This window comes from Phodopus roborovskii, unplaced genomic scaffold (genome assembly GCF_943737965.1).
Source record: "Phodopus roborovskii unplaced genomic scaffold, PHOROB, whole genome shotgun sequence".
NCBI lineage: Eukaryota > Metazoa > Chordata > Mammalia > Rodentia > Cricetidae > Phodopus > Phodopus roborovskii.
In genome coordinates, this window is record NW_026126514.1 from 18,310,927 (window position 1) to 18,333,534 (window position 22,608).

Genomic DNA, 22,608 nt, shown 5'->3' on the forward strand with positions numbered 1-22,608 from the left:
TTCACACAGAAAATTAAAAACTCAAGAGCCATTATTGACAGGTTCCTTTTAAGACAGTATTTGCCTATGTAGCAGCCCTAGATAGCTTTTGGTTTTTAAATAGGATGAAAGAATAAACTTTAAATATTATAAAAATGTAAAATGTAAACTATAAAGTTTCTATAGTAAAGAATGTATAATAGTGATAATAGAGAATAGGATGTCAAAACTTCATGGATTGCGTTGAAATATTTAATGATATGAGATGTTTCATTGGAGTCCAAAAACATTAATATTGAACTTGAGGATTGATTACACTTGCCTATTTGTTTTAGTTCTGGATTGAATTCAACATTTTTATACTTAGAGATTCATAATGGAAAGCCTTCTGGGGTATAATCACTTTCAAGTCTACATGAGACTAAATTTGGTCACATTTGCTGATTGTGTAAAATGCCCTTCCTGAGAAATAAATATTAATATAATTTTTGAAATAGGAGCCTTCAGGGCACCTCATCTTCTTTCCATTTTTAGACGCTGCAGTGGGATGCTTTAACACTTGGGTGGAAGTGTTTTTAAAAGAGCCCGTGAAGATTTGGAAGAGATTTTATTTTTAATATCCCAGATTGCATCCTCTGCATTCGGTTGGCTCTGTTGCGGGGCCTCCATCTGTCTCGGAGTTTCGGAAATGGAAAGGGCAAAATGGCTTCTGTCGATTTAGAAAACGTCTAAAAATCAATTCACAAGTAGAATAAGGGCTCGGATTCCTTTACTTCCGACTTCCAAACACTGCCCAGGTGCCGGTCGATCTGCCAAAAGCAGCCGCATTGGCTCCAGAAGTCCTCTGCCCATCTCCAAAGGAGGGGCAGGGGTTACTGCTTAATCCCCTCCTGGGTTTAGTACTTCAGGTGAAACACACAGATGAGTTCTCTCCTTACAAATTTCCTTACAGGAGCATATAATCAGTTCATCTGCAGGCTACAGTTAGCCTGGGATTTCTGATACCTTTCTTCAGACTGTGCATTAAAAAGTGTTTTTCTCTCCGTCTCCTGCGATCAACAGTGGGAGAAACTGTAATCGCACTCCTCACCGTATCCTACTCCAAGCTCTTGTTATCCTTTCCCTTTAAGCTGCCAGACAATACCCAGGAGAGGTATTTGTTGATTATATTTGTAATTGGATCACTTCATAGATGGGGGCATCTGGGGGGACTAAGTGCTTTCCCCACTCTTCCATTGTTTATTGTTTATTTGTGTATTTACTGAGTATTTGGTAGCCTTAGCACATGAACTTCTAAAGTCGGAAGATCTTTTAGAATGAATGTACCACAGAAGAGAGGGGATAATGATGCTTCAATATTATCTCAAAAGAGAGACCTATAAAGTGACTTTGTGAGTGTGTGTGTGTGTGTACAGTGGCCCATATATGAATGTCAGGGGCCAATCACAGGAGCTGGTTTTCTTTTTCCACCCTAGATTCAGGGGATTGAAACCAGGTCTGGCTTGTATGGCAAGAGCTTTTACCTACTAAGTCATCTTGCCTGCCTTGGTGTGGTGTGGTGTAGTGTGGTGTAGTGTGGTGTGTGTGTGTGTGTGTGTGTGTGTGTGTGTGTGTGTGTGTGTGTGAAATACTATGTTGTTGTGAGCTGCAATCCTCCCAGATCTATCCCCGTCCCCCCAGGTACTGGGATTACAAATTGTATATTTGTTATTGTTTTAATAGGAGACACCCTCTACAATATGCTGAATGCTTGGCACTCCTCTGGTGGTGCTAGCTGAGGAGGTGCTGGGAACTTGAGGAGGTAAGGCCTAGCTGGAGGAAAGAGGCCACAAGGACTTCTCCACTGAGAGTTAAGCTCAGGCCTTGGCCCCCTGTCTTTCCTCTGGTATGATGATCTGAGTCTCGCACCACACTGTCTCTACCAAGGTAAATGAAATCACCAAAATGATGAGCCCTAATCACCCTTTCTCCCTTATTTTTTAAATTTCTCTATTTGGTCACAGAAAGGTAAATGATAAAAATAGGAAATTGGGGGACTGGAGAGATAGCTCAAGCGGTTAGGAGCACAGGCCGCTTTTCCAGATGTCCTGAGTTCAATTCCCAGCAACCACATGGTGGCTCACAACCCTCTGTAATGAGATTAGGTGCTCTCTTCTGACCTGCAGGCAGAACACTGTATACATAATAAATAAACAAACAGAGGAAATTGGTACTGCAGGCACTTGTTGCAGAGACTCTCTGATCACATGATTCAGAAGCTTATGGGGCTGGAATTCAGAAGCATTTAGAAGATTGAATTTCAGTTATTCTTTGTTTGTTTGTTTGTCTTTTAATTCCAGTTATTCTAATGAAGCCTGGAATAGCATACTGAAGCCCCAGAACACTGTGACTAGGGAAGCCTCAGAGCTCTGTGAGCAGTGAAGCCCTAGAATGTTGTAAGAATTAACCCTAAATGGACAGTGGTGGTTCATGCCTTAAATCCCAGGCAGAGGCAGGCAGACCTGGTCTACAGAGTGAGCTCCAATACATCCAGAACTGTTTCATAGAGAAACCCTGTCTCAGAAAAAACAAAGCAAAACCCAAACCAACACACACCATCACCACCACCAACAACAACAATTTAATAATTTAAGAGGTTTTAGATGGAAACAAGTACTGGCATGGGAATTAGAGACCATTTGTATTAGACTGTAGCTAATAATTAGGCTCCCATTCGTCCAGGTCCTAAGACCATGGGAGGCTGAGTCTAAGCAGGATGACAGCAGATGAAATGTTAAGTTTGTTCAGATTCAGGCTCAGGCATGGTTATTAGTGGCTGGTATTAGCCAAGTTTACATTGAGAATAGGCAACAAAATTGGAGCAGAAAGACTTAAAAAAAAAAAAAAAAACTTGTAGCTTGTTAAGAAAAGCTGAGGCTAAGTTAGGCATGGCTGCTAAAGAGAATGATGCCACTAAAAAGAAGCAAAGGGCTTTGTGCAATTCCAATAGGAAAGGTCCCTTGAGGGCATGTCAGAAATTGGCCAAACCCCATCCATAGCAGGCTCCAGAATATGAAAGGGTAAACTCACTTGAAAGACTTTGTCTTGAGAAGAAAATGCTGAGAGCTGCCTTGGAAGCTGTTTTCCCCCAGGATTCATTTCACTGTGCTCAATGGCACACGTTGATCCGCGGAGGCCCCGTTGCCACTCTAGCAGCTGCCAGACCTCGAGCATTGCCCATGTGCTGTTGCTTCTGCAGCCATGCAGAATGCCAAGAATTACTGGCTAGTAGAGACTTCCACTCAGACCTAAGAAGCAAGATCAGGCAATAAATGACATGGTCAGAATCCTTGCAGGTAGCCCCCAAAGGACGATGTGTGTGATTGTGACTTGTGCTGTGAGGGACACCTTAGGATGCTAGAGCCACCAAGACCATGGAACACCTGCCCAGAAAAGCTCTAGTCACCTAGCTAGGTGGGGAGGCCCTGTGGGCTGCAACCTGTGAGATCAGAGAGCAGGGACTGTCCAAGTTTGTTTGAGCTCACAACATGCCAGATGTGAGCCAGATGCCATACACAGAGCTGTAGGATTTTGTTAACAACCTTGCATAGATGGGACCCTTCTTTCTCTACTTGTCCCTTTTAGACTGAGGATGCTTGTTTGGTGTTGTTTTGTGTTAGAAGTACAGGACTTTCTTTCTGATTTGACAAGACTTACAGCTAGGAGTTTGCCTTGAGTCTCGGAGAGATTGACTTATACTTTTAAGCAGTGTTCAAACTGTTGCTTTGGGGACTTTTGGAGATGGACTACAAGCTTTTTGCATTGCAAGGTGGTGATGAGTCCCTGGGGACCAGAAGTAGGATATTGTGTTTTGAATGTGAGATGTCATCTCTAGGCTTGTGTTGGGGATGTTTTAGGAGGTAATGGAAATGCGGGGTCCTAGAGAGGAAAGTAGGTCACCAGGAACATGCCTGGCCTCCAGTCCTCGACTTCCTCTCTCTCTACATCCTGTCTGCCATGATTTTCCTTCCCTACCATGGTGGCCAGACACTCTGGAACCATGAATTAAATGAATCTCCCTTCTCTTGTTTACAGCAGCTGGTCTATTGCAGCAATGAAACAAAAGCTAACTAACATAGTGTTTAATTGCAAAAGATTTTCAAAACAGAATCAAGCCTTCATTGTGTAAAACTGACAGCTTTTAGCTGTATGAACCCCTCCCCGGACCAAGGTGACACCAATATCCTGGTTTGTCGCCTTCATTGGTTTACTATTTTAGAATTATCATAAAGAAATCATCGCTGACAAAAAGCGAGCTTCTGAGAAGGGACTCTTTGCAGTTTGCAGTTTGAGCTGATAGACCTACGCATTACAGCCACACAGTATCAAATTTTCTCATTTCCCAGACCTCATCTTGGACTCCTCTCGCTTGCTATCCATGTCTCCTCTCCTGTTACAAGGCATTGTCGGTGCCCAGAACTCCCTCACCTCTGAAACCTTGAACTTTGAGATTCCACCCTGCCCTGAGCTGCTTACCCACCCATCCTCCCTGCCTCATCTTGCCAGACTCCCATCTTCCCAGGGTGCCATCAATCTAGTCTTCTTGCCTCAGAGCCCCCAGATGCTCTTTCTTTTAGGACACTTGCATCATCGGAAACTATGTCCTGGCCCCCTTTGACTTTCCCAGCCAACAAATTCTCAGTCTTGGATCCAGTCGTTGGTCCGATTTCTTTGTCTTTATGCTACTGGGGAGGGCACGGGTATCACGCAGTCCTGCACTTGGGTGCTAGCTCACTTTTCAAGCCTCAGGTCCACCTGAAAACTTTGAGTGTCCCCCATTGGCTCCAAACAGTCTCCCCGAGCTGACCCAGGAGAGCCTATGAATCACCTACATGCTGTTTTATCATGACCTACTCAGAAGTCCTTTTCCCTTGTGATGTCTGAGCCAGACTTCACTATTGTGTTTGTTTCTTCTCTTCTATTTTCACTTTCTTTTTCAGTGTCTTAAAGGAGTTTCAGAAAGCATAAAGTCTTACCACATACCTAGAGTGTGCTCAGTTCTGTCCTTGGAGCTAAGAATACAGTGGAGAACAGTCAAAAAGCCCTGACCTCGCAATGTCTGTTAGAAGTAAGGGACAGACATCAGGGAGACCAGCCAAATAGACACAGCTGACTCTCAGCATTTATGACTTTACAACCACAGGTCAACCAAGGGTCTTGATCAAAGCAGATTTTTTTTTTCTGTTCCACCAGATAGCTCCCAAATAACCACATGGAGACAACTTACTAATTATGGAAACTCAGCAGACCGTTAGGCTAGCTCTTGTAACTTATTAACACATTTCTACCAATCTATGTGCTGCCCTGATGTGTTTACCTCCTCAGTGTATTCTTCATCCTGCTTCCTCCTTGTCTTCTCTTCTCCCTTCTTTCCAGTATGTTCTCTCTGCTGCCCAAATCTTGCCTAGCCATTGGCTGTTTAGCTTTTTATTAAACTAATCCCAGTGAGATATCTCCACACAGTGAAAAGGAATATTCCACAGCACATATACTTTCTTGTTGATGTCCCATAGGATATGCAGCACCTACCTGCGTATGCATTTACGTTGTATTATAAATAAGGTACAACTTAAAGTATGAACGGGGGAATGTTTGTAGGTTTTATGTGAATAATACTAATTTGATAGAAGGGGCTTAAGTATCTTCAGAATCTCGTGTCCATGGGAACCAGTTTCTGTGGCTCTTGAGGGACAACTGAACCATGTCATAAGTCGAGGAGACTTCAGAATCTGGGGCAGAATTAGGCTGTAAGGCTGGTGTGGTGATTGATGTGCCAGGGGCATGCTTGAACGGACAGTGTGGGTTCAAATCCCAGGTCTCATACTAATTCCTGACCATGGGCGCCTTACTTAACTTTCCCTGTCTATAAAATGGGAATTAGTATAGAACCAAGTGGCATAGGGTTTATGTTTGTTCTTTTGTGTTGCCTTGACAATATGCTAGACAGTGGATAATGTATGGTGGTTGATTTGGCTCCTGGTTCTAGAGGCTGGGAAGTCTAAAGAGCCAAACGGCACAGTGCTATGGACTCTAGCAAGGGCCCTCATGGGTGCTCCAGAACACAGCAGAGATGCAGTAAGAAAGGCTGCTGTGATCTGAAGGAGGCAGGAAACTAGGGGAAGTCAAACTTTTTCTATGACAACTTCCTGTCTCAGAAAGGGATCCAGCCCTGTGAGAGCCACAGTAATCCTTCCTGGGGATGGAGTCCCTGACCTTTCTAGATCACCCTCTAGGTGCTATCTATCACGTTGGTGACCAAGTGTGTACACAAGCCTTTGCCGACAAGTTGAGTCCGAACCACAGTCGGATTAAATGATTGTGTTTCACACAGGGAGTTTCCCCTGGTAGGCCCTATGTAATTACCAACTCCATTATTTTAAATCGTGGTTTTATCATGGCCACCCATGCTCAATCCACACCCTAGAGGCAGAAGATTTTCCATGAAGGTAAAGCCTCAGGCTTGCTTGGTCCTTGCCAGGCCCAGAGAGAACCAAACAAGGAGTTCTCACGTCGTCCAGGGAGAGCTCTGAGTTACAGGTGGTTGAGACAGTGTCTTCTTGTTTGTGTTTGCTAACACTGACGTGCCCAAAGGCACTTGGGGAGGGGAGCTTTGTGGTGGAGGTCCATGCTGGTCTTCGTTTCTGTGTGAGTTATAGCTCTTCTTGTGGGATTTGGAGCAACCCCTGTTGACTGCTACCATCCACTGGGCCATGGCAAAGGCAGAAGCCACTGGTGGGGTTGAGCACCAGAGAACCTGGCTGCAGAAGTGTGGGGCAGAGGAGATAGCAGGGCTAGAGCTGTGCAATCAGAACTGGTAGGGAGGGGCTTTCCTGCAATCCTGTCTTGTATGAAGTTTTCAGTGGAGGATTTGATTCTCTGTGAAGTCAAAGCAGAAGTCTTTTACTCTCTACAAACCAAGCCAGGCCTTTAATCCCAGCACTGGGGAGAGAGGGGCAAGTGGAGCTCGAGTTCAAGGCCAGCCTGGTCCTCATCGTGAGTTCTAAGACAGCCAAGGCTACACAGAGAAACCTGTAGTTTAGTCTCAAAAACTAAGCTAAACAAACAAACAAACAAACAAACAAAATCCCCAGATAACACATCATTTATAATCTAAATACATTATGTTGACCATATGCATCAGTGCTACTATTAGAAAGAACCATTGCACCTACAATCTTTTCACTTGAGAGGCAGAGGCAGGGGGATCACTGTGATTTCAACAATATTGTATACATATTAATTTCTAGGCCAACTAGAACTACATAGTGAGAGTTTGTCTACAGGAAAAAAGTCTGTGTGTGAAATTGCATGCTCACGGCATCCCAAACACCAATACACAGAAAAAGTCAGTCAGGCAAATTAGGAGAAACAGGTTTTATACATCTGATCATTAGGAAGTTTTGCAACAATTGTTATTTAGAAGAACTCAAAATATACAGCCAAGAAGGGTGGGAGAGTACTACAGAAACAGAAATGTGTACTTCAATTAAATCTTATTTTCATAAGTCTGGAATTTATCTTCTTAAACATCTGTAAGCTGTGTGATATACTTTTTGTTTTGTTTTGTTTTTCAAGACAGGGTTTCTCGTTGTAGCTTTGGAACCTGTCCTGGCACTCGCTCTGTAGCCTAGGCTGGCCTCGAACTCACAGAAATCTGCCTGGCTCTGCCTCTCTAGTGCTGGGATTAAAGGCATGCACCGCCACCACCTGGCAGCCTTTTTCATTTTTAATTAATATTTACCTTGTCCAAATCTTTGGTTTGTTCAACTCTGTGCTCTCTCCTTCAACAGGCCATCCTCTCTAACTGCGAGGCAGGCCTCAAAATCCTGAATCCTTGAGTGAACAGGCATGGGGCAAGACCTTTCCTACTTCGATTCCTTTAGACAGGCTCTGCAGACCTAGCTGGCCTTGAACTCCTAATGTTGAGATCAAAGGTGTGTACCACCATAGCCAGCTCCTACTTCTATTTTGTTTTGAGTTAGGGTCTCACTCTGTAGTACTCTTGAACTCACCTCCCACCTCGGCCTTCTGAGTGCTAGGATTGCAGTTGGAAAGCCCAGCTTCATTTGCTTTTCGTTTTACCTGGATATTTAACTAAGGCCAAGTCTTCTTAAACTAACCAAAAGGAACAGGTCCCACACACCTTTCCCCCACTCATAGCCCGAGGGTCCCGCCACCTGCCTGCCCCACCTATCCATCCACCTGGAAGACAAGGCCCTCTCTCACAGGCCTCTCAACAACACAAGATCAGCCCGTGACTCTGCCGGCCCCACTAACGTGTCTGTTTCCGAGGTTCCCCAGGCGCCTCTATCTTCCCCCACATTGCATGTCTTTTCTTCCATTACTCTTTTCTCATGCCGTGTTTCTTCTCCATCCCTCCAGATGTCACAGTTGCCCAGACTGAGGTCAAACTCCTGGGCTCAAAGGAGATGAACATCTGTCTTCTCCTCCAGAGCAGCTGGAACTGCAGGTGGTTGACACACGGAGCTCCTTACAGGCCTTGAACACGGTCTCTACTTTCTTGTCCCGATTAACTCCCTCAGTTTCCTGGAATTCCTTTCCTCACAGCTTTAGGAAAACTGTCCGCCAGAGCCACTTGAGTCTTGTCTGCCACCTGCCACATCTGACATGACACTCTAGTCTCCGCAGCCCCTTCCCTTGCTTCTGCAGCCTTAGCCTGTGTCACTGGGGCTCGGCCTCTCAACCTTCCCAGTTTGCAGACTCTCTCTTGGTTGCCTGTTATTTTGTCCATAAGTCTGGGCAATCGTTGTAGTAGATTTCTCCCATGGGTGCTCCACATTCCTGTGGACAGCCCTGATAGTCTGTCTATGGGCACCGCATGACCAACATTTTACAATCTCCATGCCATCCTCTCAAATCTCAGCCCAAGCTGCATACAGTATGTTGGAATTTGCTGCTGTCACCCAGCCAGCTTGCATCTTCTAGTTTTCCCCTTCATTTTAACCCCTCATCTTCAGGCATTAATGGTGTAAAAGATTCTTCCCTTGGTGTCTCAAAGCTTTTTTGTTTATGTCTTGCTATCATTAAAACACTTGACAGTCTGGTGAAGCCTTTGACCAGCCTCTCAGAATCCTTCCCAATGCACAAAATAAAACATAAAGGGTTATGGAGCATACCATTTCTTGAAATACAGTTTTCAAAATTATAGTCATTTTGTTATATTACTACATGCAAATATACCAATGTTGTACAAAATACAGTACTTAGATCCAGTATCAGGTCCAATTACCAGCTTTTTAAATTAGTGATGAACACAAATGATACTTAGAGGTATTTGCCACAACTGACATATGATATGAAAATATGATACAAAAATCTGTGATTGTTACTGATCCTGAGGTCATTGATATTACCATGCTATAGGAATTTTCTTACATTTAATCATGAAAGAATATGATAGGCTGTGGGGGGGGGTGAAAATAAAAAATAGAATGCTTCTCCCATCCAAGTTTACACCCCTGAGTTCTAGCCAGGTAAAGAATGCCTGCTTTAAAATAACATCTCCTTTTTCCATGCCTCCAGCCACTGACGTCATTACCCTATCTCAAGGGTGTCCTCCCCTTCCCTCCAAGCCTGTCCTTACTCCAGTGTTCTCAGCACACCCTGAAGATCCTCCTTCATCCACAGTTAAGCAAGGCACCAAACATCAAGTCCTATTTTATAGGGATCCCGTTTGACGTCATAATAGCCATGTTGGTCCTACGTGTCATTTTTGCCCTCCAAATGACCTGGCACACATTCCAAATCTTATAGGATACAGTTAAGAAAAGATGGTCACCTGAACTTGCCTGGCTGGCCAGACTGCTCTGGAACTGAATTTGGGCATGCCAGCAGCTTTTGAGAAAGCCTAAGTGGCACTCCAGTGGCCACAGCCCACCATCATGGAGCTTGGATGAGAAGGCGTTCTCTTGTGAAATCTGTCTATTTTGCTTCTGTCTAGGACATGCTTCCGTTCACAGTCCCAGTAAATTATACTTCGCTCAAGCTGCCCTTCAATCTCATGGATCCTATCATGTCTTCAGCACAGATTTTGGCACACTGGGACCAAGTTTTCCTAATCCCAGGCCCCACTTTATCTCAAGAGCACTCATATTTGTCACTCTCCCATCCATCTTTTCTGGCTCTCTTCTCTATTAGATCCCTACAACAGCTGTCTGCCTGCTCTACTAGATAGGTCCACCATCCTTTCAAAGCCAGGATCTACCTAAAATCCAAATATGATTAAGAAATGCATTATTTTCAACCCCCTTGCTGTCTTTGGGATAAAATTCAGGCTGCTCAGCATGATGTAGCTTTCCAGTCACCGTTTTAGCTGTTGTTGGCAGCTCTGTCTCAGACACCCCTCACTTCTGCAGGATGCTCTGGGTCAGGTGTGCTAGCACAGAGTGCTTTCGTGCAAATCTGCCTCTCCTAACCCACTGCTTGGCCCTGGTAGTGACACCGATAGTGACCCCAGCGATGCTGGAGGACCTGAGCTTTAGCATAGGTGTAACAAGAGCATTTCCCCCCAGGGCTGAGGGGAATCATGTGGCAGGCTTTGTGTGAAACACCCAGAGCAGACCTGTGAAGAACAAGAAATCTCAGGAGTAGAGGGACCTTGCTAACATTTCCAGTTTTAATTTGTGAGGGCAAAGCCCTCTTGTTCTCTGCCTGGCTATATGAGTCCTTTAAAATGTCAGGCTCTCAGCCAGGCCTAGTGATACACACTTGTATTCTCAGCTTTTATGAAGTTGAGGCAAGAGGCAAGAGGCTCAAGGTCATCTTCAGCTACATAAGAATCTGAGATCAGCAGAGGCTGCATGAGATCTCAGTTTAAGAAACAAAACTTCCAGGCGCTGTGGTGCACACCTTTCTCTGGAGGCAGAGGCAGGTGGATCTATGAGTTCGAGGCCAGCCTGGTCTACAAAGTAAATTCCAGGACAGCCAGGGCTACATGGAGAAGCCCTATCTTTGGGGGATGGAAGGAGGGGAACAAGAAGAAAAGAGGAAAAAGGAGAAACAAGACCAAGAATCTTCTAATTAGTAGTCAGATATCTTATTCATTGGGCCACTGGTGCAGGTCCACTCCGTGAGATGGAATCCATACCCAACACTGCTTGGGTGGCCAAGAACCTGAGACCAGATCAACCAGGGACCCGGGGAAAACAAATGCTGCAGTTCTGCAGCAGACAGGAACAAATACAGAGACCCACAGTCAGACAATATGCACTAAGCAGAGAGGAGCTCGAGACAGATGCACATATGAACTCATGGAGTCTGAAGCAGCATGCACAGGGGCTGCACACATCTGCCCCAGATGAAGTCCTAGAACTGAAAGGTGAAGAGGACACGTACCCTGGTCAGCCTGAGAACAGATGAAACAGCAGGAAAAGGGTAGAAGGTAAAAATAAAACCTCTCCCCTCCTATTCCCTTTGTTGCAGGGACAGTTTTAAAATACAAATGGGAGAGAATTGAAGTCAAACCTCTAGGAAGACCTCAACTAGGCATCCAAAATCAGAAGTTTAAATCATGCCTCTGTCTGTCTGGAGTGGCAAATCGGAAGGAAGTGCTACAATAAGGGTGTATTCTTTTATTTACTTATTTATTTTTAGAGGGAGGAAGAAATAAATGCTCTAAAACAGCGTGTGCAGGAGGAACTTTTTACCAGAGTGACTGAGAGGTGGCTTTTACTATGTATTGTGTCTGAGCTTCCCTGCTGCTCGTGGAGTCATATTTTCTCTCACTCTGAGAGATGTTCTGGGGCCCGATCGATGCCGTGAAGCGGCTGGTCCTGAGCAAATTTGGACCGGAGATCGTGGGCTGCATTGGGGGGACAAGATGCTGCCAGGTGGTGCAAATAAGACAAACTGTTGTCCGCAAGCTGAGGAAAGAACTCTGCAGGGCGGTGTAACCTCCCTTCTCTCCCCCCCCCCCACCCCCGTCTGACGTTATCTTCAGTACATCATCGAGGGACACAAAGGCGCTTGGAAGCCTAACTGCTGTAGGCTGGGCTTTGGGAAGCAGCGGCAGCAGCTGTGCGAGGGGAAAGTCCAGAGCAGGCCCAGCTCAGTCTAAAAATACAACCCTGCATGACAGCCACACAAAAGGCGTCTTGTGTGAGCAGGGGTTTTCCCGCCCCCTGGATGCTGCATTCCGGGGCCACGTGGAGAGTGGTCCTCCCAAATTCTCTCCAGGGTGTCAGTTTTCAGGAGGACCCGCTTGCTACAGCCTCACTGTCTTCCATCTGTCTTCCCTGCTTGATGCTTGCTCACTTGAGGGTTTAGGGGATTGGCTGTGAGCCCATCTTGTTCTTCAGAAGTTGTGGAGGGGGTTGCCGGGAGAGTGCAGTTTTCAAATCGACGGAAATGAAACTATCCTTCTTGGAAGAGGGCGTGTCCTTGTCTCCTCCCAATAAAAGGAGCCCCAGGAGACCCGCTTCTCTACCCTTCTGCAAGGGCTCTCTTCTAGGTTCTCACAAAGGCCTTGCTAGTCTGCCTCTGCTGGACCGTCTTCTCTTCAGCCGGAACTTCAGCTTGGACTGGGCAGGAGAAAGTTTGTCAGTTTCAAAGTAATCAGTTTCTGTAACGGACTGAGAAAGAAGGTTGTCGATAAAGACTCAGAAAAAAAAAAAAGGAAAATGAACCACTAAGGGAGAGAACATATGCTATGCTAGGACATCCCGTTCCCTTAGTAACTGATTTTAGAAGAGTAAGAAGTATACAAATAATTTTTAACTTGAGCTAGCCGGTGGTATCTCCTTCTAGGTTTAAATTTTCGGGTTGTATTATGTCACCATTGTTTGCCTTTCTCTCTGGCTCACTGCTGCTCCCTGGTGTTAGTTAGGAGAATCAGAAGAGCGCATCCATTTTATACTTGGCAAATTAAAGCAGCTAGCTCCTAGGACAAAAGAAGCAAAGTTGTAGCATGTAAGTAGGAGTTGCATGCTCTAAATGAATTTTGAACACCTCCTATTTCAGATAGCCTCGTTATATTTGTTCCCTCCCAAATCACTGTACCTTTGCTGAAGAAATACATTTAATCTGTTTAGGGAACTAACTATGAATACATTGTCAATTCTACTAATGATAGCTTTTCTGAGAAGACACAGGACAAACACAGTGAGGCACATTCAATGTTACCATCCTATAAAAACCCATAGTGAGGATGATTGAATTCTGCACAGTTTACAAACTAAGATAATATCTGATACATATACTTTTAAAAATCTACTGGGAGCTGAAGAGATGGCTCAGCAGGTAAGAACACTTTCTGTTCTTCCAGAGAACTGACATTTAGTTTCAAGCCCCCATGAACTACCTATAACTCCAGCTCCAGAAGAGCTGGTGCCCTCTTCTGGCCTTGCAGGCACCTGCACTCATGTGGCATATATATTCAGAGACATACATAGGAGCACATAAATAAAAACATCTTAAAATTCCATCCCCTGGCCGGGTATTGGTGACACACACCTTCAATCCCAGCACTCAGGAGGCAGAGGCAGGTGGATCTCTGTGAGTTCGAGACCAGACTGGTCTACAGATCCAGTTCCAGGACAGGCTCCAAAGCAATACAGAGAAACCCTGCCTCAAAAAACTAAAATAGAAAAAAAAAAAAAAAATCCATCCCCTGGTCATGGTAACACATGCCTTTCTTTAATCCCAGCACTCAGGAGGCAGAACAGGTTTGAAAGACTTTGGGGATAATCTGGTCTACTGAGTGAGTTTGAAACCAGCCAAGGATTTATGGTGAGATGAGGTGCCTCAAAGAAGAAAAAAAAAAAAAATCTATCAAAGCACAACTATTTGTGTTAGCTAGGAGTCTCTCAAGTTTCTGTTCAGCACCAATTCTTCCCATTTCTTGCCCACCCATGCAATTTAGAGGCATTGTTTCTTGCTTCATAGAAACTGAGGTCTCACAAAATGTCCTGATGTCCTAAATGTAACTTTCTGTCCTGAATAGATGAAGTGGCATGTTCTCTTCTTATGCACAAGTCTCCTGTATGGAGGAAAGAGCTGCCCACTCCCAGTGTCCCTCCCCAAACCACCCTGTGTCTCAGCAACACTTCCCACTGTCACTATCATAGCCTGACTGCTCCTCCAGATGCTCACAGTCAGCCCACAGATAGCTCTAGGGTGGGAGCTCGGCCACTTCCTCCAACAGAGCAGTCAAATGATTCTACCAGTAGGTGCCTGTGAACTAGACTAAGGACAGTGTTGCCCCCCCCCCCCCCAGGGTGAGGTGGGGATTATAGACCACACTGAGGATTTGTGGGCTACTAAAACCCCTCAGACTCTTCCTTTTATGTGCAGCGATGTTCCAGATTTTGCACAGCTGTAGCCATGCAGTCCCAAGAGAAAGGCATTCTGCACAGGGCAGACGCTGCTCTAGAGTCTCCCCAAAGAAGGACATATGGGGCAACTGTCTGGTTGGATGTCAGCACTGGTGAAAATGGCTTGCATTTTCCTGTAAACACCATTCTTATCTCATGGTTCTCTGCTGCACTTTTGGATGGTGGTCATGGAGTTTCCCATTGGCTGTGCCATTTTTCAGTATTTGTAACCACAGACTTCTAAGCAAAGCAGCCTAGTAGAGAGTGTTTACATAGTCAAGATGGAATTGTCTTCATGAAAGCAGGAGCCTGCAGTCTTGAAGCAAGTTTGTACTTTTCTCCATTTGCCCAAAGGGTCCATTTCGCTGTGTGCTCTGAGAGTCAGCAGCCAAGTCCTGAAATGAGCTAACCTTTCTGCACCTCTCTACCTTTGCCACTGGCCTCTTGGCTGGGTTCAGCCATCTCACCACCCTCTCATAAGCACCACCCTGCTTACACAGCTCTGAGAGTCTGTAGAGGAGGTGGGTCAGGGTTCTAAGGGGGACATTTGAGCCTACAGGACAAAGATACTTTACCTGCTTAGAAGGTTGACTCCATTCAAAGTTAGGGGCATCATAGCTCTAGCAAAAGAAAACAATGATGCCCTAAGGTGGACTAGTTAGGAGTAAGTTTGGCTCTAATAGAAGAGGAAGAAGAGGAGGAGAAGGAGGAGGCAGCAACAACAGCACTGTGGACCACTCCTGAGGAACAATGCCCAAGGTTGACCTTAGGCTGTCGCATGAACACGTGCACAGTGCAAGTACTCCCTGCCCTCCACACATACCTGAACATCCATCCCCCCACCCCCACACACATATCAAAGGGTTAGCAAAACTTGCTTTATAGGTCACCTCACAATGGTATTCAACACTCACCCATGGACTAAGGAGCTGATGTTTGTTAAGTAGCTTTAGTGTTCTGGGACCCTGTCTCTCAGAGAGCATCTACCTGCCTTTGACACTTAGCAGGCAGCAGAGTAAAAACACTCCTTCAAAGCCCTGCCCCATATTCCTTTGTTTCTCATATTGGAAGTGAGGGATGGGGAATCTGCTAGATGCCATTTTTAAAAAATTTCTTTTTGTGTAGTGAACTAGAAGAGGCAACTGTCAGAACGTTTGTCCATTTTTGTATTTGAATTTAATAGTAATTAATCTTCCATGTTAGTCTGTAAGCTACCATGCTGCTGACTGTCCTGTAAGTCCATGAGACAGATAGCATCAAATCCAGTCATTAATAAATAATACCAATACTGTGCATTGTAGGCTGAAGGAAAAAAAAAAAAAAAAAAAAAACCCTTAACTTCGGAGAAGAGCTTTCATATCTGTGATCTCACTTCACACGACATATTATTATTATTTTAAAACTCCTCTCTAGGGGCAGGTTGTTCCAAGCAAGCAGTGCCAGGCCTGGGGAAGATAAGGAACACAGCCCCAGGCTAACTGGCATCATAGTTCAGGTAGTCCACCGAGGGGAAGTCCCCTGGGCTCTCTTCCTGCTTGTTTAAAAACTAAAGGCAAAGATGAGAGGCTGAGCTCATTTCCAGCTGTGCCAGAGCTCACTCAGTCCAGCTGTGCCTGGGTGGGGGAGGGAGGGGGAGGGATGAGTGCAACTATTTTTCTTTCAGGGCTACCTTCCATGATGATCTAAAGAAGGGGACTAGATTTGTTTGCCCCAATGCCAGGGAGCTAGGAGGCTTCTGCTGGAAATTCTGTGTTTTGGGTCAGAGTGACCCATTTGGCTCGCCTTCTCTGCACCCTGGATTTTTTGTCTTCTGCTTGTTCTCATGTGTGAGGTTTCATTTTCAGGAACACCTTTTTTTTTTTTTTTTTTTTTTCCTTCAGAGTTGTATCTAATTCTTTACCTTCCCAGCTAGACTGCTTCTAGGGTAATAACCCTAAGGCTGGCTTAACTCTGAATTTATTAGCTGTTTTACAAATCAAAGCAAAATAAAAACAAACCCCAACAAAACCTAAATCAAACAAAATGATGTAGGAGTCAAGGAGGAAAAATTCCTCCTCTGTGGGTGACTTCCTACTTCCCCGTCCTAAATCCAACTACAGGGTTTCCCCTCCTATGAATGCAGGTGTGCACCACCTTGCCCTGGAGCATCTCTTATCTGGACATCTGTGTATGCAGATGGGATGTGGATAGACTGGGAGTTGTGAGATCTTCCACCCTGATTATTCACACAGAAACAAGGAGTGCCTACTTCGCATATGAGGAACCACTGGACTCTGCTCTTTTCAAGGGCAAGTAGAGGAAGCAGTGTCCAGCTTACATCCATCACCTGGGCCTCCCACTTTCCCACCAGTCGCCCCATCCCAGTGGCCATGATGCAGGTTGCTTTCTTGCTAGGTTCTGAAGGCCTCTGATGATGAACCCCACCTTGCCCACTGTGATGAATCAGTATAGCCAGGGCTGTGTCTTGCATGCAGTGGGCTGAGGGAATGCTGTGTGCCTTTCATCATTTGGTATTGCTTGGCTCTCAGTTTCCTTCGTGTAAAACCAGAGCAAATTAAATGTTCACTTATGCACATCTCCCAGCTTGAGTGTTCTATGGAATTGTTTGGAAAGCCATTTTAAATTATCTTCCATCTCAGAGGCTGTTCCTAAGCAACAGAGTGGTACCTCCCTTTAATCCTTTCCTGACCTCTTCCACCTACGAAGATGTTTCTTATTGAGCCTATGGGAATGTGTATTATCTGTTACATTTATTTATGACTTGGTGGTGACTCCTGGGTTGTTGTTCAGCTTTTCATATGTGTTAGTCCTCTGCATAAAATTAGAGCTCCCAAGCCAAATGCTATATATAGAATGTGCTAAAAAAAAAAAAAAAAAACTGTCAAATAAATAAATATTGCTTAAGGACATAATTCTATCCCATCTAGAGGGGATGCTAGACTAAGGGAGACAGAAAAATAGAGATGAACACTCTTTTTTGAAGTCTTTGAAATTAATGATGCTGTTCTTTGGGGGCATGTGGATAGCAACATGTCTTTCTCTACAGTTCCCTCTGGGTGGTTAGTGAAGAACTCTGGCCAAGGAAAGATTCTGAGACATGAAATACTGGCCAAAGAATTATATTTGATTGTGCTTCAGCCCACAGATTCCCAAATGATTGATGATAGCTTTTGAAATCCTTGTATAAGCAACAAGAAGAGACGTTGAGCTGGGAAGGAACAGTGGAAAATAGCTAACTTGTTTTGGGGGAAGGGTTGGAGATGGGGTGTTGAGCCCAGGACTCCTCGGCTGCACTACACCACTGGTTCTAGAATAATCAGCATAAAGAACAGCTGGAGGGGCTCAAACAAGAAAGCTAGAGAGGCATGAGGAGGGGCAGGGGCAGGGGAAAGCTCTGGGCTTTAACTGTGTAGCCCTTCATACACAGTACCCTGTCATTTCTCATCATGAAATTGCAAGGGGGACTGATATGTGGGGCGCATAATGGAATGTGAAGAGCTCATTGGAAGGAAGAATGCATTTGAGCACTTCCAGTTCCCACTCAAGGGGACCCACGACCTCATGACTTCTTAAAGACACTGCCCCTCCAGCTAACAGGAAGCCCATATGAGCTCTCAACCAACTTTTGCCCTGGCACTTATAAGGTCCTTTGTCTTTGGTGCATGCAAAAATTATATGAAACTTCATTATAAAAAAATAAATTTTGGGTTGGAGAGATGGCTCAGTGGTTAAGAGCTGCTCTTTCAGAGGACCTGGGTTCAATTCCCAGCATCCACATGGAAGCTCACAACTGTCTGTAACTCAGTTCCAGGAGACCTGACACCTTCATACCAATGCACATAAAATAAAATTAAATAAATTAAAAACAAACAAACAAATGTAGGCAGAATTCTCCATCCCAGCAGTTGCTTTCAAATTACCACACTAAAGTTTATATTACTTACAAATGCTTGGCTGAATGCTCAGGATTGTTACTAGCTAGCTCTTACATTTAAATGAACCCATTTCTATTAATCTATGTATTGCCACATGGCTCATGGCTTTACCTGTCTTGCTTCCTGGGCAGCTGGCTGGCATCTCTCTGACTCTGCCCTCCTTCTTCCCATTTCTCTCAGTTTGGCTCTCTCACCTAACGTCCTGCCCAGCTGTGGGCCTGTCCGCTCTTTATTAACCAACAAGAGTAATCCATATTCACAGTGTACAGAAGGATTATTTAACAGCAAGCAAATAAACAAACAGACCTAAATGTTGGGAGTTCCTTCACTTGCTCCCTGTCTCCTGTGACTAGCCTTAAACGTCCACTTAATATTTCACCAACATCAAATTCTTAAATTGCTCTGTGCATGGAAAGCTTAGATAACGTGAAAAGGGGCGTGAGATGCAATGCACGAGGGCTATGCTAGTGTGATCACACATTGGTGAGGCTACTCTGAAGAACTTAAATACCGGCTTACCCAAATGTATTCATGACCATCTCATTGCTGAGGCAAAACACCTAACGAGAGCAAGCTAAGGCTGGAAGGATTCATTTTGGCTCACGGTTTTGAGGATGCAGTCCCTTGAGGGTGGAGAGTGAGAACAGCTCTAGCTATGGCAGCCACCACAATGCGTCTGCAGTGAGGAAGCAGAAAGAGATGGATTCTGGTGTTCTGTTCACTTTCTCCTTTTCACTTGGTCTGAGACCCCCATCCCCAGCCCGTGGAATGGTGACTCCCACATTCAGGGTGGGTCTTCCCTCCTCTGAAAATGCCTTCAGAGAAATGCCCCAAGGTTTATCTTTCAGGGGATTCTAAACCCTGTCAAGTTGATAGCTATTTTAGCCCCTAGGTTGTTGCATTATGTTCAAGAGAAATGAAATATATGAGTATTCAAAACCATGTGTCCAAATGACCATAGCAGCATTATTTATACCAACCAAAATATAGAGTCCGCTAAGATTTCCATCAGCAGAAGCACCAATAAGCACAATATCCTATCGCCTTACAGCAGGACAGTATTCAATACTGAAAATAATGAAGTATTGACTCAGGAAACGTGGATGAACCTTGAAAGCATTACACTGGGAAGAAACGCCAAGCTCAAAGGTTCATACAGTGCATTCCCATGCATCGGGGAGTTCTTTCTTTTCCTCTGCCACATACCCTGAAATATTAGAAACTGGCTCATTTTATCCCTCAACTCACTTTTTTCTGTTGTCAATTAAATCCAGAAATGCCAGGAACAACAAGTCAGCATCCTTGCCACTATTCCCCACAAATTGTCAAAGTTTCATACACAGAGTCACCAAATTCCTTATTCCATGCATCAAGCTTTCAGCTGTTTCTAAACGTTGGCTCTCAGAGGTCTGAATACTCCAGGCGAGTCTTCTGTAACTGTAGGTGCCAGAGGATTGGAAAGTCTGCTTCAGATCCTATAAAAACTCACCTTTAAACTTCTGTTGCTCTAGAACTACTCCTGGTTCCAAATATTTGTATTAGTCAGGGTTCTCTAGAGGAACAGCATATTTACACACACACACACACACACACACACACACACACACACAGGCTGTGGCCCAGCCCATCCAGCAATGGTGTCTACCAATAGAAAGTCCGAGAACCCAGAAGTGGATATCTCAGTTGGTTTTCAGTATACATCTGACTCCCAAAAAAGTAGGCTCTAATACCAGTAAAGTGAGAGTGAAGGCAGGCAGGCAAAGCAAATACCTTTTTCTTTCATGCCTTCATATAGGTTGCCTTGAGAAAGTGTGGCCCAGATTAAAGGCAGGTCTTTATACTTTAGAAGATCCAGTTAACTACAAATCCCTCACTGGTGAGCCCAGAAGCTTGTGTTTTTAGTCAATTCCAGATGTAATCAAGTTGACAACCAAGAATAGCCATAGCAGTGAGTAAGTGGTAATATGTACAGGGTTCCTTTTAGGGTGATGCAAATGTTCTAACTGTAAATAATGAAATAATGTGTGTGTGTATTTACATATACATACATACATACATACATACATACATACATATTGATAAGTAAACAACACCAAACGGATTTTCATTTTGGATACATGGAGTAACTGTGTAGCTCAATGTAGCTTGTTAGGTGTATGGGTGTCTTGCCTGCATATGTGTTTGCCTAAGCACAGCTTTTATGCCTGGTTCTCACAGAGGCTGTGAGATCCTCTGGACCTGGAGTTACAGACGGTTGTGAGCTCAAGTGTGTGCTCTTGTCTGGAAAAGCAGCCACCTCTCCAGTTTCCCAACTGTTTCTTAATCAAAGGGAGCCAAAGGAATTCTTGTGACAGTAATGACAGGCAGGTTTTATAAAAACTGTGCTGTCATGATTTTTTGTTTTGTTTTGTGTTGTGTTTTGTTTTTCGAGATAGGCTTTCTCAGTGTAAACAGCTCTGGCTGTCCTGGAACTAGCTATTATAGACCAGGTGGGCCTCCAACTCACAGAAATTTTCTTGCCTCTGCCTCCCACGTGCTGGGATTAAAGATGTGTGCCACCCCCTATTTCCGCCCCCCTCCACTCCCACCCCAGACAGGGTTTCTCTGTGTAACAACTCTGGCTGTCCTGGAAGTCTGTCATGGTTTTAACTTTATTCCATGGGCTCAGCAATGGCAAACACCTGCCAAAACTCATTGGGATACACAATAAAAACCAATGGAAAGTAAACAGAAAACAAAATGATACATAGTTATCTATGTATCTATGTTTCTATTCTTCACCCCTGTGCCTGGGCATGAGATCAACCAGGGAGGAAGCCCCAGCCCCTAAGATGAGTGTGACTTAGGGCAGGTGGCCAAGCCTCCCTCTGGGCAGCGGAAGAGGGCGGGAACTAGCGCAGCAGGGGAGGAGAGGGAGAACTTGGGACGCGCGGTGGCTTGTGGCAGCTTCCACTGTGCTGGCAGCGCCTGGGGATAGATGCAATGGACTGTGAAGCAGCCTCGGAGCCCGGACCCCCGGCCTGTGCCTGCGTAGCCTCCTGGTGGGATATGGTCCTGAGGAACCTGAGGTGAGTGGGCTTGGTCGGTCAGTCACTTCCACAGCCCTGCTGGGGCCATAGGGCTGAACCTGTCCGTCATCCTCTGCACTGAAGCTTTGGCTTGGGGTTTGGAGCAGGCAGAAATGGGAACACACCGACGACTTCCTGGGCTCCTCGTTTTTTGCTTACTCCGGAGGTCTCTCGGAGATGGCTTTGTCCTACCCAGGCCAGCAAGGCAGGCAGGTTTGACATTTCAGAAATGTGTAAGAGCTTTGGAAATGAGACTCCAAAAAGATGGTTTCTCTTACCTGTTCAACGTGCAACTCTACCGGATGGATTTAAATATTACTAATAATAGAGGCAGCCATAACCGACGGTGTGCTGCAATCGTGGTGTGTGGAGGTGGAGGTGGAGAAGGATCAGATAGGGATAAATGCCTGGCTCCTCAGGTGTGAGTTCCCAGGTGTGTATTTAAAGGGCTGGCTGAATGTCTGCGTATATTGAAATCACTATGTACGTGGTTACCTGTGTAAATTCTTAACATTTTTTGTGTCTGAAAATGTCTGTTTGTCATGGTGTTTTGTTTGTTTGCTTTTAAATATTCTGGCTCCCATTCAATTAATCATCTCCAATCAGTTATTTTGATTAGTCCCACATTACTAGTTTATTTGCTTTTTATTGTTTTGTTTTGAAACAGGTTTTCTCTGTAGCTTTGGAGGCTATCCTGGAACTCTCTCTGTAGAGCAGCCTAGTCTTGAACTCACAGAGATCCGCCTGCCTCTGCCTCCTCAGTGCTGTGATTAAAGAAGTGGGCCACCAGGCCTGGCTACTAGTTTTAGAGCCAAGTGCTGGGTCAGACTGTGGCCCTAGGAGTTGACATGGGAAGGTGTTGGTAGTGTTGTTACATGTCTTCATGCTGCTCCATTTTAATTTGCATTGGTTACAAATTACTCTAGGGTCACAGTTACACACAAGAGACCCCACTTTGGAATGCCCTAGGGATAGTAACCAACAGGGATCGTTTGCTCTCATATCCATTCCCTCCTCCCCCACTCACCACCCCACCCCACCCCACCCCGGCTGCCCCATAGCTGAGGTTAGAGGATGAGTGACATCACATTGTCTGGTTATGTCCACCCTTTTCCCCTTGACATGGCTGCTCTGGCAAAGCTGCCTCCCCTCCCCCCTCCCAATTTGTTCTCTATAAAGCCAGTGGCTGATTGTTTAGCCCTCAGTAGGCAGGAAAGAACATTTCTTAGGTAGACAATCAAAGCTGCAGTTCACAGT

The 22,608-nt window shown here is 45.0% G+C and overlaps 1 protein-coding gene across 1 annotated transcript in view; it reads left to right on the plus strand.

Moving 5' to 3' along the window:
* Positions 1-22,608, plus strand: part of Abhd12b (abhydrolase domain containing 12B) — a 66,970-nt gene that overhangs the window by 15,383 nt on the left and 28,979 nt on the right. The window contains exon 2 of the mRNA XM_051196057.1: positions 21,261-21,351. Coding sequence (XP_051052014.1) covers positions 21,261-21,351 — 91 coding nt within the window. The remainder of the gene's footprint in view (positions 1-21,260; positions 21,352-22,608) is intronic.